This window comes from Podarcis bocagei (assembly GCF_964188305.1).
Source record: "Podarcis bocagei genome assembly, chromosome: 5".
Classification (NCBI taxonomy): Eukaryota; Metazoa; Chordata; class Lepidosauria; order Squamata; family Lacertidae; genus Podarcis; species Podarcis bocagei.
The window spans coordinates 48,456,939-48,473,337 of NC_138129.1; the positions used below are offsets into that span (position 1 = coordinate 48,456,939).

Sequence of the window (16,399 nt, forward strand, 5' to 3'; positions counted from 1 at the left end):
TTATTTAATAATAATATTTTTCTCTTGGTTAAATAAGACATTTAAAACTTAACAATGTTGAGTCAAGAAGGGGTTAATACAGCAACGAATAGGTTCTCGGGTAGAGAGCAAAACTGACTTGCTCTGATATATGTTTTTAAGAAGTTCCGGGAATGTCCGTGTTATTTATTTCCTTGTATCTGAGCAAACTCCAGGCTCTGGCTATAGGCATGCCATCTCTTGTTTTCTGTATGTGCTGGGCAGGGACTCTTAATTTGAAGTATGTACATGACCCACCATCTGGGCTTAGATAGGGGGTGGAGAATTCGATTGCAAGAGCACAAACAATTTTAACTGTCAGCTATTCTTCTTGGTTTTGTCCACGTTCTTTATTAAATGTAGATTTCAAGATTTTGACCTGATTTCGATCAGCTGGGACCGTTTTCTGACATCTAGGTAAGTAGACGATATTTAATTTGCTCTCAAAATGTATCCGTCCCTATAGGAACCTGATTCCGGTAATAGAATTTGATATTGTTTAGATCAGTGTTTCAATTGTTCAGAGCTTTTGTGATTATAGCCGAAACTTAGAACATTTTTTTTAAAAAAAATGGAAAGCAAAAAGACGCAAATGTGTGAGGTTTCTGGTGTCTTAAATGCAGATTATATAATTAAGATGTGTGAAAATAAGAATTGTGATGAAGTCCAAAAACTGTCATTTTTAAGAACTGGAAGAATTCAGTGTGTGTAGTTATAAAAGGTAAAGGCAAAATTGTTTGCTTTGGCATATAGAAAACATCCTGTTTTATTTTGTGCTGGAATGAAGTCCCTGCTCCATGTTTAGTGCAGGCCTCTGGATAGCTGCCAGAGAGCAGCGTAAAGCCCGGCAGCAAGCATTGTGTACAGTTTCTCACAATCCTTTGTTAAAATGTTATCAAAATCGGTTAATAGGTATTCTACAATCCATAAACAGTTTACAGTGTGGTGGTTTGTTTTTTTGCAGTCCCCGTAGGTTCATGGGACATTGTTCTGTCCCATGAAAAAAAAATAATAGGATAGCTGTTCCACTTGTTTTGTGTGCTGCACCTTTAATTATTTATTTCTATTTTTTTAATATATAATATTTTTTATTAGTTTTCAATTACATTCCAGTAATAGCCTCTTTATAACAATACCAATTTATAATACAGTTACTAATGCCAATTGTTCAAATACTGAATTATATAATTTAGGTGGCACCCCACGTGCTAGAATTGATGGTTGAATGATTTTCTTTATTTCTGTGTTCTAAAATCTTACTAATTTCAATTACATTTCTATTTTAATTCTATTTTATTTTTAAACGTGTTTTTGAGGTACGTACGAGGAATCCCAGGGATTCCTGCCATTGCATCATGTTGATTCCAATATACCATAAAAGGACACCATAAGGACACCTGCCTCTCCACCACACCTGTTTGCAGTTCCCAACAGTTTTCATAACTACTCCTTCCTTGAAGGAAAAGAAGCTATTTCCCCCAACATTGAGCAAATTTATTAGATGTAACAATGGATGTCATAATTGACATGATGCTGCTCCTAGGAAAGCTCTCTCCCACTGTTAATTTATTTTAAAATATTTATATCCTGCTTATTTATTTTTGTTATATATTGAATTTATATACTGCCCTATACCCAGAGTTTTCAGAACAAAATCAAAATATGAAACCACAAAATATATAATCAAAATAAAAACAACCCAATAGCCCCCCCCCATTTTTTAAAAAAGGGCATAGGGTGTCAATCAAATCCACCAGAGGCCTGCTTAAAAAGGAACATTTTTGCCCAGTGCCTAAAGGTGCCAGGAGAACTTCTCTTTTCTGCTTTTCTTGTCGCTTGAACATAAGGCTGCTAATAAAATGCATGCTCATAGTCACACGCAACCAAATAAAAAATAAAACACAAACTGATCACTTAAATGCCACACTGTCCTAAAACATCATAAAAATAAATAAAATACTTTAAAATAAAAAATCACTAGTACAGACTTAACAATTTGCAATATCAGTGCATCGTCAGTATACCGTTTCCCCAAATGACTTCTGAAACAGTAGGGTTTTCATGACATATGGGGTGCTTTTTTCAGGTGGGATTCAATCACATAACAACAAATTCAGTCTGGAATATTTTTGGCATAGTTTTAGCATACAAAAATTTTAAGATATACCACACAAATTATTATACATATATCCTTATTTGGACTTCCTTCAGCATCTCTGATAGCCTTCCGTCTTAATTATTTCTCCTGCAATTCTTAACTTAATATTGCCTATACATTTTCTAACAAATCATTTCTTCCTTTCCATTTTTACAATATTTCTTAAATTACTCCTCACAGAGCTTCTTGTAGTCTTACAAACGTAATTTGATCATCACAAATACTTCTCAGATACTCAGTAAATTTAGTCCAGTCTTCTGTAAACCTCTGGTCTCGTCGGTCTCAGATCCTTCCTGTTAGCTTGTCTAATTCTGCGTAGTCTATCAATTTCATCCTCCATTCTTCTAATGTTGGTAATTCTTCTTGCTTCCATTTTTGGGCCAATAATATTCTTGCTGCTGTTACTGCATATAAAAACAACTTACAGTCTTTCCTTTTTATATCATTTCTAACAATACCTAAAAGAAATGCTTCTGGCTTTTTAATAAAAGTATATTTCAACATTTTTTTCAACTCATTATATATCATCTCCCAGAAGCATTTCACCTTTTTACATTCCCACCACATATGATAAAATAATCCTTCTTTTTCTTTACATTTCCAACATTTATTGCTGACTTTATACATTTTTGCTAACTTAACTGGCGTGGTGTACCATCTATACATCATCTTCATCACGTTTTCTTTCAATGCATTACATGCAGTAAATCTCAAACCTTCTTTCCATAATTTGACCCACTCACTTAATTGAATATTATATCCTAGATCTTAGATCAGGCTGGAATATTTGGCTTGTTACTGTGCAGCAAACCGCTTCCCCAAAATCGAGACTTTTTTGCGATAAGGAAAGTCGTAGGGAAATGCAGTGGCAAAGTGTGTGATAATGATTGCTTTTTGCAGTGGTTGTATAACTTCCCCAGAAACAAATGGAACAAACACTCAATAAATAGCTGGTGCAGTCTAACCTCGCCACAAAATTTGTGCAAATAAAGCACAATAAACATGTCATCTGGAAGCAGCCAGAAAGCCAAACAGTTTCCTCAGAGAGGAATTCTGTTCTGGAGCCTTTGAGCAATTGCTTGCACAGTCACCAGTTTTACCTCACATGGCAAGATGGCCCAGAGATGGGCTCCGGATGAAGATGTGCTTGAACTTTATTTTCTTTCTAGCGTAATCTAGAATGTCTTTTTAACAACAGAACATCTTCCTATTTTACCCCTGCCCCACATTAGTTATACTTATGGAAATTTAGGTTTTATTGTGGAAAGTGATTGAGGTGTTGAACCAGGTCACAGGAAACCGAGGTTCAAATCTCCAATTCCGCCATGAAGTCCTGGGTGACCTTGGGCCTAGCTTTTGGTGTAAACGACCTTCTCAGGATTGTTGCAAGGAAAAACATGGGGAAACAGGGCATGAGTCACATTGAAAACATGACCATGTATTTTCTGTCCTGAACTCCATGGAGAAAAGAGGGTGTATGCATCAAATAAACAAATGGAGTCATTTCAGTCAGTTGTGTCTAGTTCTTCTCTTGGCTTCTGCTGGTTCTAGGGTGGAATTGCCTGGTTTTGTTAGGATTTTAGCTGCTGGAATGGGTAGTATAACCACATAGTTTCATCTAAAATTTGTGCTGATTGTTATCTTAATAATAATAATAATTTTTTTCTTTATACCCTGCCTATCTTTCTGGGTTGCTTTGCATTGAGCTGTTTATGAGCTTTGCACTGCACAGCAACTGAATTGGTGACATTTTCAGTACTGAAGTTTGTTTCTAGGTTTATTATGGCATTTTTAGGGCCGGATACCCTTTCATATTATCTTTTGAAATAATTGCATTTGAAATAATTGCTGGAGGTGGTGGGATAGGGAGCTGCAGTGAGTGAAAGAGGGTGGGACTGTTCACACAATCTCTGGAATTGGATCCAAGCCCACGTAGACTACAAACACATACTAAATCAATCGAGCATATGCAGATATAAAAGAAGAGTCTGCTATCTGTACAAAGTTTCTCTCACAACACCATAGCCTTTTGGTTGGAACAGTGGCTATTCCCCACATGCACAGTTTCAAGCGCATACTTATGGTTTTATTGCATGTATATCCCACCATCTTCTCCAAGGAGCTCAAAGTGACGTATAACGTTCTCCCCTTCCTCATTTTTAGTCCCCACAGCAACCCTGTGTGGTAGGTTAGGCTGAGAGGCAGTGACTGGCCCAAGGTCACCCAGTGAACTTCATGGTCAAGTGGGGATTTGAACCCTGTTCTCCCAGGTTCCTGTCCGACACTCAAGCCACCATGCTACACACTGGCTCTTCCATGCTTAGCAGCCAGAACTGGATAGAGAATGAAGATGGAGGCGAGAGAAGAGTACAGAAAGGGAAGGGAAGAGAGGAAATGGATGGCAGATAGACTGATCCACACGATACATTTAAATTGCATCCAGCGCACAGAGGATCCTGGGGACCGCAGTTTGTTAAAGAGGCTGGGGATTATAGCTCTGTGAAGGATAAACTATGTAAATTAAGAAAGGGGACAAAAGTTAAATGTTTTTAATAATAATAAGCCTGGACATAGAAAAGTGGAGTTAAGGCATGCAAGGTAATCGTGAAAGGGGAAAAGAAATGACAGGAGATGACTAGAAACACTTTGAGATGTAAGTGCAAAAGGAATATTAGATAGCAAGGATCGGCTATCTCGGCTCAGAATAGCAAGGATCAAGAGCAGTGTGCAGGCCTGCTCAAGCTGCAGAATTCTCCTTCCCAGCTGTTGCTTCCTGTGTTTTTGGAGGAATGGGGTACAAGGGACTGTGATGCTGTGATGGGAAGGAATCTTGGGTCTTGATCAGAAATTCCTGCACATGTCAGTACAGAATCCTGGATCGCGGTTCAGATCTCGCCATTCACCCGCACTGTGCATGACCTTGGACATATCATGCTCTCTCAGGCTGTGTACACACTCCTGTTGGCTCTGCATCCAGTGTGCTCCCATTGCTGATTTGGGAAGCAGTGTCAACATGGTGTTAGGCACAACCCATATCTATTCTGTATCTATCCTGTCATTTCTTACGAAATACTGCATTTTGATGTGTTTCCCCCTAAGCCAGCTTCATTCTGAATTGAGAAAAAGAACAATGTAGGTCCATTTTAAGCCAGTGATGTGTCTGCAGCCTCTTGTCTAACTGGCCTCACAGGGTTGTTGTGTGAATAAAAGGGGAGGGCATCTATTGCTGCCCTGTGTTCCCTGGAGGAAAAGTGAGATAAAAAATGAAATATATACATAATTAGCATTGTTGTTGTCGTTTCTAAAGGATCTTAATCTTTTTGAATTGAACAACATATGTTTCTGTTATTTTGCCCCGTTAAGAAATATGGGAGGAAAGGCTTTGGGGAATACTGCCAATGACAGCTACATTGTTCTCTCTCTCAATTTGGATCAAAGCTGGTTTGAGGGGAAACACAGTGTTTCTCAAGAAACAACCAAGTAGATAAGGGATTGTGACATACGTACTCTTGCTTCCCAGAGCTCACTGGATGCCAAGTTAATTGGGGGGGGGGTGCTCACAGCCTCAGTTACTACAAACCTTCCTGTGAAAACAAGAAGTCAAAGGAGGTCTTGTTTAATGCAAACATGCTGTTTTGCATAACTCTGTGTGCTTACAATGAATGACCCATTCTCCACTGATCTATTTCCCTCACTCACAATCCCCATCTCCAAAGGCACAATTTCTTATGCTCAGCTGAGTCCTCCTTACACACACACACACACACACACACACACACACACACACACACACCACTGACTACTGAAAGCTTGGTGCTCATTGACCGAAAATAGCTCCTCTTGCTGCTGGTTTCAGCCCGCCCTGGCTGTGATGCTGCTGATGTCAAATAAGGATAAGGGGGTGACTGTAGGAGTGAGAGATGCAGGGATAAGGAGGCGGATCTCTAGAAGAAAAACCATTGCAGCCCACACACTTTTTATATGCCACGTAGTGAGTAACTCTGTGTTTAAAGGGGGGAAAAACACAGTGGCATTCAGAGGGTGACCTCAAGTCCCCCTCCGCCTCTTGGTGCAAATTATGTTTCTAGGGCACAGTTTTAAGGTTATGTATACAGAAACTGGATAATATGTCAACAGTGTGATTAAGTCTTGCTAACATTAGACCGCTAGATGGAGAATAGGAAAAGCCATTGGACATTTCATTAGACTTCCAGAGTGGTGTTAAATATTGTTCATGTAATATTGTGGTCCATGTTGGCAGTTAACACAGGAAGCCTTAGGATATCCCCCCCCCCAGCACCAAGCAATGTGGTAACGGCTGTTTCCTATATTAAAATTGGACAGAGGAACACTGTTGTTGGTTTTTCTGTACACATTATAACTTTAAAGCACATTTGAAGCGCAATCTTTCTCTCAGAGGTCTGGGCACTTTAGTTTACCCCCTCATGGAATTCCTAGCTGTCCTTAACAAACCAGCCCTATTCTACAAATATATACTGAAAAGTAAGTCCTACTGAATTTAGTGGGTTTACTCCCACATGTGTGCTAGGGATTGCAAGCTCAGTAAACTTTATAGCAGGGATGGGGAATCTGGTTCTCTTAAGATGTTATTGAACCGCAACTCCCGTCATTCCTGAATATTGGCCCTGCTGGCTGGGGCTGATGGGACATAGGTGTGGGCCACTCCCCCTAGGCCACATCAGGTAGAGAACTTTCTTCCAGATGTAACCCTCATTACCATTTCTTCCTTACAGGACTTTTCTCCAGATGGGCAGTCACTTTGAATTACGGATGCCTCAAATGAGTATTAATCGTGCCACTGGAATGGAACGATCAAGCAATCAAGAATCTTGTCAGCTGACCGAAAACATGACTTCTACAATCCATGATCTAGGAGAAAGCAGCCAGAAACAGTGTGGGCAGACCATTACCATGTCTCCACTATGCAGAAATCATGGTAAAGTCAGGAGTGTTTGCTGTAGAATGTGCAACGCACAGCACAGCCCTCTCGATCCTTTTCAGATCAACTACACATGATACTAAATGAATCTTTTGAGCATTGCATCATTATATTGTTGCTGTTATTGTTTATTTGTTTTAAACAGCAGCTTTGGGGAGGAGACCGAATTAGGATCGGGACCATGACACATAAAAGGGTGACGCTCTTTCCTCCCATGCCACAGCCCTAATTAAAATCACCACCACCAAGCTGTTATTTTGTAGGGGAGGAAGCTGCCTCCCTCCTATGCCAAATATCACAGGGAGGAAATGGAATTTTCATAGGGATCACTGCATGGGATGGCGGGAATTTTTATTTTTAAGCTAACCCTAACCTCTTCCCTCACCATGATCAGCCTCCTTCTTCCTACATAGATGGTGTTTGAAATGTTAAAAAGAACTGGGCTGTGAATGTCTGTTGCGTGTGTAGCCAAAACAGCACCACCCATGCCCAAGGGGGAGGTATCAGCAGGCTTAGAGGGACGCCAAGGTTTGGGGGAACATTAAGGTTTGCAGAAGCTGAAGGGGGACTTTCCCACCCTACACATAAAAAAATAAAACAGTAAGTTCAAGTCCTATAAAGACTATGCTTACTGACCATGGATGCTGACTAAGGGGGAATGGGACAGAAATCAGGTGGAAGGAAGAATAGATTAAAATATCATCAAGGAGAGCATGGTTGCTAAAATGAATGTGAGTGTGCTGACTTGAACATACCAATACCTGTATGTGTATGATCAGATTGTGCTTACATGGCTGATTTGTGTGCTGTTTACAGATGTGTCAGGGTGTTTTAGTAATCTACTAAGTCAGTGGTGCATATTCTCTTAGCATTGTATTGTCACCTATTTGGTTATTAAACTTTTGTTATAGATCGCTTTTTTTTGGTAATCTGTCTAATGCATTTAACTCAATTGTGGCTTTCATCTGCTGTGTTTAGATCATACAGAGTTCAGATACGCTTCCCACCCAGCAAGTCCTCAGTGTTCTAACGCTCTTGAAGACACCAAAGGCATTTTCTTCCAAGTGGGGAGTAAAAGAAACCTCGAATATTACACTACTAGCCAAGAGCAGTTTGGGAGTGGTTGTAGCAGCTTGAACAACAGTACGCAAGTCCAAGCACCAGAGAAAGTGACTCTTGTCGTTGATGGCACTAGATTTGTCGTAAATCCCCAGATTTTCACAGCTCATCCTGATACTATGTTAGGAAGGTAAGTGTCTTCATTACCTTTTTAAACCTTGCAGACTACTTAAATGGAAACAAAGTGTATCGCTACTGCTGCTGATAGGGTGTGCTTTGCAGTCTGAATAGGGTTAGGAGGATGCTTTGTAATTTTGGAAGGCCACCTAGCTTTAGAATTCTGTCCTCATCATTCCCATTGGAATTTGAAGGTGTTCCACTTCATGAGATTATTTGCATTTAACTTGTTAATGCATTCCAGTGAAATCAGATAACTCCCAAGTAAACGGGTTTAGCATGAGGGACCAGAATGAAGGTTCCGCTGGAGATGTTCATGGTACGTTGACCTTATGAGACATCTCAAAGATTATGTGATGAATGCCGCTCACTGGTCTAGATATGAGCAATCTTAAGGCAAGGATAAGGAACCTTTAGCTCTCCAGAAGTTGTTGAACTACAACTTCTGCCTGTCCCAGCCAGCCTGGCAAATGCTAAAGGACCATGGGAGTTGTAGTCCAGCAATATCTGGAAAACCACAGATTCCCTATCCTTGTCTTATGATCAAACCACAAGAGGCTTTTATACATTTTCATTTTATTTACAAAAAACAGCCACAAAGAGAGGAATAGTGGTTTAACCCTTTTCTAATTCTCCTCTGCCCCCAGTTACTGGTGCCTGTCCCAACTGAGTTTTATTTTTAATAGAGCAAATAGCATCTTATGGGGGCAATTTTCAGCAAGACACTGGTGTGGGACATTAGCTCTCCCACCCCCACCCCCGTAACAACATCCTGATCTAGATTCCTTCCCATTCACCCGCAGCCTCCCCGTGGCTGTTTTTTTGTGAATGAAGAGACATAGCCAGTCTCAACACATTTTTAGATTATTTTAATTCATGTCCAGTGGTCAGATCCTGATTGTATCCAGGTTTGAAGGCAGCATGTAAACCCTCATTTCCTGGTTTAGGAATTAAGGATATAAATTAAGGATATCCAAAGTTGGATGCATGAAGGCAGGAGCAAGATGGAATTATGTGGGCACACAGTTCATTCTCAGATGATGACATCTGAACTTTTGAGAACTGCATGCCATTTTCTCAGCTGTGTAAAATGCCATCCATCTCCTTAATAAAGGGCTTAATAATTACTGCATTCTCAAAGAAACACTTGCCATGATTGACATAGTTCTTTATTTAGATAGTTTCAATGTGCTCTGTTTACTTCAACACACCAGCTGGCATTTGGAGACAGCCATCTTAAACCCATGTATGGATTATCATTTCAGAATGTTTGGACCAGGACGAGAATATAACTTCACTCGGCCGAACGAGAAGGGTGAATATGAGATTGCGGATGGAATTAGCTCCACGGTGTTCAGGACTGTGCTGGTGAGGAAGCCCCCAAAGTTGGAGAAGTAGGGTTCTTCCTCCAGTTTGTAAAGTTCCTACCCCTGCCTTCAAATTCAAAGGAACTTTGAGCTTCTCATGTATCTTCTGCTTTATTTATAGATCTGTTTCTTTCTCGTTTCCTTCCTATTTATTACTTCTAAGACCGCGCCTATCACTTATATTGTGTATTGTTGGGAATAACACTTTCTGCGTTGTCCCATATAACTAGTAATGTTTTTCGTTCATGGTGTATGTACGCAGTGCTGGCTCCAGGTTTGGGGAGGTCCTTACACAAGACACCCCCAGTGGTGGCCCCCTCCCTCAGTGAGTCTACCGCCTCATGGCCATTATGGGCAGCTGTTGCTGCTCCTCTGCCACCTCATTGTCATTGCTCCCACCTGCTCGCTTGCCAGGCAGCCAATGAGCAAAGAGGCAGCGGCTCCTGCACCTCCTCCTCTCCACCATTTGTGTTTGCTTGATGATCCCCCCGAAGGCCAGAGTGAGAGGCAGGTAAATAAGCAGGTTGCAATGGTGAAGGGAAGGAGCGAATCCAGGGGACTCATCAGTGAATGCTCTGATGGAATATGGGGCAACTATGCCAATCCTTGGCGCCAGCTCTGGTGTCGTGGTAGAATATGGTGCTAATTCATAATGTTGAGCTTTAAAAAACAAACACAATGATTCAAAAGACGCATTAATCTATTTTCAGTGTTAGATCAGAATAATGAGATAGCTCAGTTGGTAGAGAACGAGAATCTTAGGGCTGTGGGTTCAAGTCCCAAGTTGGGCAAAACGATTCCTGCATTGCAGAGATGACCCTCACGATCCCTTCCAACTCTACGGTTCTATGAGCCAAACTCCCTAGTCAATAACCAGATGGGAGGCTGCCTGGTGCCCTGGGTGTATCCCTCCATACTTTTGGAAGGAAGAACAGGATACAAGTGAAATAAACAAGAGCAATAATAAACACAGCTGCGCTTTCCTTTCAGGATTATTACAAAACTGGAATCATTAACTGTCCCGATGGGATTTCTATTCCGGATCTCAGAGACACGTGCGACTACCTTTGCATCAACTTTGATTTCAACACAATCAAATGTCAAGACTTAAGTAAGTGTGGCCAAACTCGAAGGAGCGGCGGGTAAATGCTGCGCATGTCGGGGCCATTCCGCTCCAGACCCTGCTAGTCAGGGTGGCATTTGAGACGTAGGGAGTTGGGTCTCTGACTTTCTCTTAGCCGGCTTTGAAAGAAGGTATCTATGGCCACTAGCCATGAGGGCCATGTTATGCCTCCGCAGTCAGAGGCATTAATGCTTCCGAATGCCAGTTGCTAGAAACCGCAGGCAGGGAGAGTGATCTTGTGCTTGCGGGTTTTCCAGAAGAGGCTCCTGGTTGGCCACTCTGAGAACAGGATCCTGGGCTCAATTGACCATTTGCCTGATGCAGCAGCGCTCCTCTTAATGTCATTCCAGCTGGATGCAAAGGGCTCACATGTGACTTATTTCCTGTTAGGTGCATTACTGCATGAGCTGTCCAACGATGGGGCTCACAAGCAGTTTGACTGCTATCTGGAAGAGCTGATCCTGCCTATAATGGTGGGCAATGCCAAGAAGGGAGAACGCGAGTGTCACATTGTGGTGCTAACGGATGAAGACATAGTGGACTGGGATGAAGACTACCCGCCTCCAATGGGAGAAGAATACTCACAAAGTAAGGGATCTGCATTTAATTTTTTAAAAAATATAAATAATACAATTTCTAGCAAGTTATTTTAAAAACCAACTTATGCCACCGCATGGTATACATGGTGCATGTCGTCTTAGCAAAGGCTGAAAAAAGAAAGAAAATACAGTTACAATGGGGGTGATTTATACCAACCAAAAAAATTCCGAACTGTATACTTATTATTTAACTTTTTAAAAGTGTTATAAGGATAATATAAAATTGTTAAATGAATAAGAAATGGATAGGAATTTCTTTTTTGCCTTGTGCAGAGGCTCATTGCCAAAAATCCTTGCATTTCAGTGTCTGGTTATATACATAAAAGTCCATTTGATTACAGTGTTTAAGAACTACGGCTAGATGTAAGATTGTAGGCTGAATGCCTACCAACCCCGTAATCTAAACATGTAGTAAATCTGTAATTTTGGTTGATATGTTGCACAGGATCCAAGTATCTTAATTCATCACACCCTCCCTCTTAACAGCAAATTTGCCATGGAGGGAAAGCAGTTCTTTCTGAAGCAAATTTTTGCATTGCTATTATTAATGGTTTGCAGAATATTTATTTATTATTATGTATTAAATTGGATTGAGGTAGGAGAGGCGACTTACCAATTCCCCTTGTGCCTTTCAAACGTCCGCTTGGTGTGGGAGGTGGACCTGTCATCTTCCCTCCGTGGGCAAAAGGATATGTTCCATGTGTGGAAGGTGAAGTCAGGATGCAACCCAATATTATTTAAGAAATGTGTATCCTGCCTTTCTAGCAAATGGTGCTCAATATCACAGATGATTATTTGTTTGTTTATTTATTATTCGGCATTATTATTATGTATTATTGCGATTTTTTTTAATTAACAAGATTCTTATACCGTTAAAAATTAAATCAACCTCTAAGTGGTTTTACACAAAATATTAATAAAAAAATGGCAAAAAACAGATTTTAGAACCAGTGAACGTCCCAGAACATGTGAAATTGCTAGTGTCAAAGGTTTTAGCCATCCTCCCTCATTTTTTAAAAAACTGCTAACCTGTCAAACTAGCCACTGCTACCGTTGCCAGATTTTTAAAATATTGTTTTCTTTGTTGTAGTTCTGTATAGTTCTAAGCTCTACAGATTCTTCAAGTACATTGAGAATCGGGATGTAGCAAAAACGGTTTTGAAAGAACGTGGCCTGAAAAACATCCGAATTGGCATTGAAGGCAAGTAACAGTGTTTTCTGAATAGCAAAAGCTTTTCAAAAGAATCCAGAAATTTCCTGTAGCAACTCTGCATTTACTGGGTCTACTAACAGATAGCTCAGTCACCCATGTACTAACTTTGCTGCTCTGCAACCCTTCGATTTTGGGTCACCAATTTCACAACTAACCTTTTTTTGCAGAGGGAGCCCTAAACGTTGCCTGTATCTGACGCTGGCAAGAGCCCTGGGATTAGCTGTGTTTCATTTGGAGATGCTATTTGGCAGTCACCCCTGGGCTGAAGGCTGTGTACACACCAGTGTTAATGCACACGTGGGTTGTTCAGATTTTGTTTTTCCATGTGTGCTTTGGGGAAGTTTGTTCACCCACATGAGTGCTTTCAATTGAACTCTGCCTCAGTGTTTTCCATCCATTCTAGGAGGCAGATGTACAATGTTTTGTTGTCCCCTCTTCACAGTTAGTACTTCTTCACCCTTCTTGAGTTTCGGAAACCTGAAGTCCATACTGCACAGATAGTGCACACAGTATTTGTTCATTTGTGCACTGCCAATTTTTATTGTATTTCTGAGATACGCGTTTTCAGGTATACTGGACTTGCGCAAGGCAGGTTACTTTTTTTAAAAAAACTGTGTGTATGTGTTGCACCCAGGGGGGGTGTTGATAGAAGACACCCAGCAAAACATCGCCACACACACAAGAACAACACTGACACAATGTGCTTCAGTTCGTCTGCAGTTGGGTAACAGTCAGTTTTATACTGTATTCCTACCCCGCCCCCCTTGCTTACTGCATTGTCCACAGACCAGGACAATTGAAATGCACCCATGGGATACCTTGAATCCACTTTAAACAGTGTTGTGTATACAGCCTGTACAGTTTCATCAGCACAGTCCTAGTCTGAACTCTGAGGATTCTCTTCCTTTGGGCTGCTCACAGGGCCTGGGCCGAGATGGTTAACAGTGCCAAAATATTTGTTTCAGGTTACCCCACCTGTAAAGAGAAAGTGAAGAGGAGGCCTGGAGGGCGCTCGGAAGTTATCTATAATTATGTGCAACGCCCATTCATTCAGATGTCGTGGGAAAAGGAAGAGGGAAAGAGTCGCCATGTTGACTTCCAGTGCGTTAGAAGCAAATCTCTAACAAACCTCGTGGCGGTGGGGGAAGATGTGGCAGAAGACCAGGAAGTTATGCTGCATCACCCACCCCAGGTGGATGAACTTGACAGACTGAATGCACCATTTTCTCAAATGGATCCTAATGAGCTTCCAGAATAATGTAGCTAAAGTGCAGTGTTTTCTCAAATGGATTTGGTTGATTGACTGGCTCAGGACTGAATATCCAGATCGGCCTGCTGCTAGTTTTCATACAAGTGGATCTCTTAAAAGCTATTGCATTACCATAATTGCTCTATTCTCTAAATACAGTCTACATAAGTAGAAAGGACTAGCGTTATTACATCATTTGCTGAGGCCTCCCAAGTATTCTCCAATGAGAACGTGGACTCTGGGAATTAAGTTTACATCTCACCCTGTCAAAGAACAGAAATAAAATGTTCTCATTGAATTGAAATACAGTGTAAATATACATACAGTTCTGTGTTAATGCTTAGCAGCCATCGCTTAGTTACAAATAGGCCAAGCTCTATAGCAATAATGACTTCACCGTCATGGGACAATTACCAGTAAGAATAAAAAAACTATGCTTCCCATCAGTTGGGTGCAGCTACACAACGGATAGCCTATGCAGTCCAGTGTTGTTGCTTTTTAAGTTTCCTTTTCAGTAGCTGTCCCACCAACTCCTTAAATTGCTTCTTAATCTCCAGCACCTGCTGGGAAGAGATTGAAAACTCTGATTTCAGAGGCATACCAAACAAGTTCACTCTGAGTCATCAGTTTTCAAGAAACCAAATACCAGTCTGCACTCCAAAATGCTGCGTTTTCAACTCAAGGCACAGTTGCTCTGCCATCCCAATATTTTAAAAAAGAAAAAAACCTAACAGAACCAGACACAAGTTATTGCATTAGTGAAACCCATAAAACTTGTGATTTTAGGCAAGTTTACCTAGGAGTAAATCCTATTGAAAAGCGTGGGACTTTTCTTTCAACTAAACTTGCATAGGATTGTGCTGCAAGTCTTCTGGAAAAGGGTTAAAGTTCTTTATAGTCAGCCATACAGATGAAGAAGCGGCTCTCTCTACATCTTGTATCTGTAACTTGCTCTCTATTATGACTCTTGTAAATTAGTAGGAATATCTTTTAAGGTTACAGTGAGTGCTGAATCCTACTGGATTCAGCAACAAAGCCAAGTGCAGAGTGCTTGGCAGGCGCAGTACAGGTGTACAGTATTGCATAAACATTACAATGTTTTCTCAGCATAGCCCTGCCAATCTTCTCTATTTTGTGTTACTTCCTTGGTTCCGTTCCAGGATTCTCATCTTGCTGCCACTTGCGTGAAATATAATAGTGAACCTCTTCAAATGTTCAACAGCACATGGTATTAGTGCTGCAGGGGCTGTACGACTTCACAGTGTGTGTAGCAGAAATGCCTGTCTTGATTCTGGATGATGTTTAGCTTTAATGGCTGCAATAGAAATTATGATTTAGGATTGTTGATGGGAGGGGATGCTGCTCTTCGGTGCTAGGATGTTTGGATCATTACCAACCTTGCAATGTTTTTTTAAAAGTTTGGTGGGATTTAAGATTTTATAATAAAATATGCCCTAAGATTAAAAGTTCCTATCATGAAGAAAGCTAGCACTTCTCACCAGTATGTTAGCTTTCAGTGTATAGGATGGGTAGGCAAACTAAGGCCTGGGGCTGGATCCGGCCCAATCGCCTTCTAAATTCGGCATGGACGGTCTGGGAATCAGTGTGTTTTTACATGTGTAGAATGTGTCCTTTTATTTAAAATGCATCTCTGGGTTATTTGTGGGGCATAGGAATTCGTTCATTCCCCCCCCCCCCAAATATAGTCTGACCCCCCACAAGGTCTCAGGGACAGTGGACCAGCCCCCTGCTGAAAAAGTTTGCTGACCCCTCGTGTACCGGGAGATTTTGATGGGTTAAGCTCAGGGAAACATGCTGGTAGTTTGAATGGGAATTGGCTGTTATATGAGTTATGCACTGTAGTTATGGTATACCTGCCCATTACATTAAAGTGCTTCAAAAGCTTAGCCCATCCTCTGCAAGGTAGAGAAAAAAACTTTTGACACATTCAAATGAAGAATCTTACTGCAGAAGAAAGCAAATACACACCTGAAGTCCTGAATTTTCAGCAACCTAAGTGTGATTTTAGAACAGGTTGTGTATAATGCTGGTCTGAATTAACATGCAGAGGACTTTGCAACTATCAGCACCTACAATTATATACTTTTTTTAAAAAAATCAATGCACCAAATATCTCTATCTTAAGAGCCTCAAAAGAACAAATGTGTAGCTGATTGTCATCTACTTGGGATCTGCTTAGAGGAATTGATATTGCCAGATAGTGGAGATAGCTTTCCAGAGTCAGAATAAATCGAGTTAATACTTCCAGTGAAGGGAGAATCGCCCAAGGTCACTAATTTATGTAACAAATGGTCTTTTTAATTTTCAATTAAAACTTTTTGGTTTTATTTCCAAGCAAGATTAATGGACTATGCTATTGTTACCCTGTTGAAGATGTTAAAACAGACTTGTAGCACAATCTTACACATGCTTACTCAAAAGTAAGCCCCATTATGTTCAATGGGGCTTTCTGGAA

At 40.8% G+C, this 16,399-nt stretch overlaps 1 protein-coding gene across 1 annotated transcript; it reads left to right on the top strand.

Moving 5' to 3' along the window:
• Nucleotides 1–260: 260 nt before the first annotated feature.
• KCTD20 (potassium channel tetramerization domain containing 20) lies at nt 261–15,615 on the top strand. The gene is made up of 8 exons (XM_081195219.1): nt 261–435; nt 6,931–7,133; nt 8,115–8,385; nt 9,638–9,740; nt 10,730–10,850; nt 11,253–11,450; nt 12,552–12,662; nt 13,640–15,615. The coding sequence occupies exons 2-8, from the start codon at nt 6,944–6,946 to the stop codon at nt 13,930–13,932; spliced, it is 1,287 nt and encodes a 428-aa protein (XP_081051345.1). The 5' UTR covers nt 261–435; nt 6,931–6,943; the 3' UTR covers nt 13,933–15,615.
• The last annotated feature ends 784 nt before the right edge of the window (nt 15,616–16,399 follow it).

Coding starts and splice junctions, on each gene's coding strand:
- KCTD20 (XM_081195219.1), top strand. CDS start 6,944: ATGGGCAGTCACTTTGAATTACGGATGCCTCAAATGAGTATTAATCGT. Junction 10,851..11,252: donor AATCAAATGTCAAGACTTAA/GTAAGTGTGGCC, acceptor ATTTCCTGTTAG/GTGCATTACTGCATGAGCTG. Junction 12,663..13,639: donor CATCCGAATTGGCATTGAAG/GCAAGTAACAGT, acceptor TATTTGTTTCAG/GTTACCCCACCTGTAAAGAG.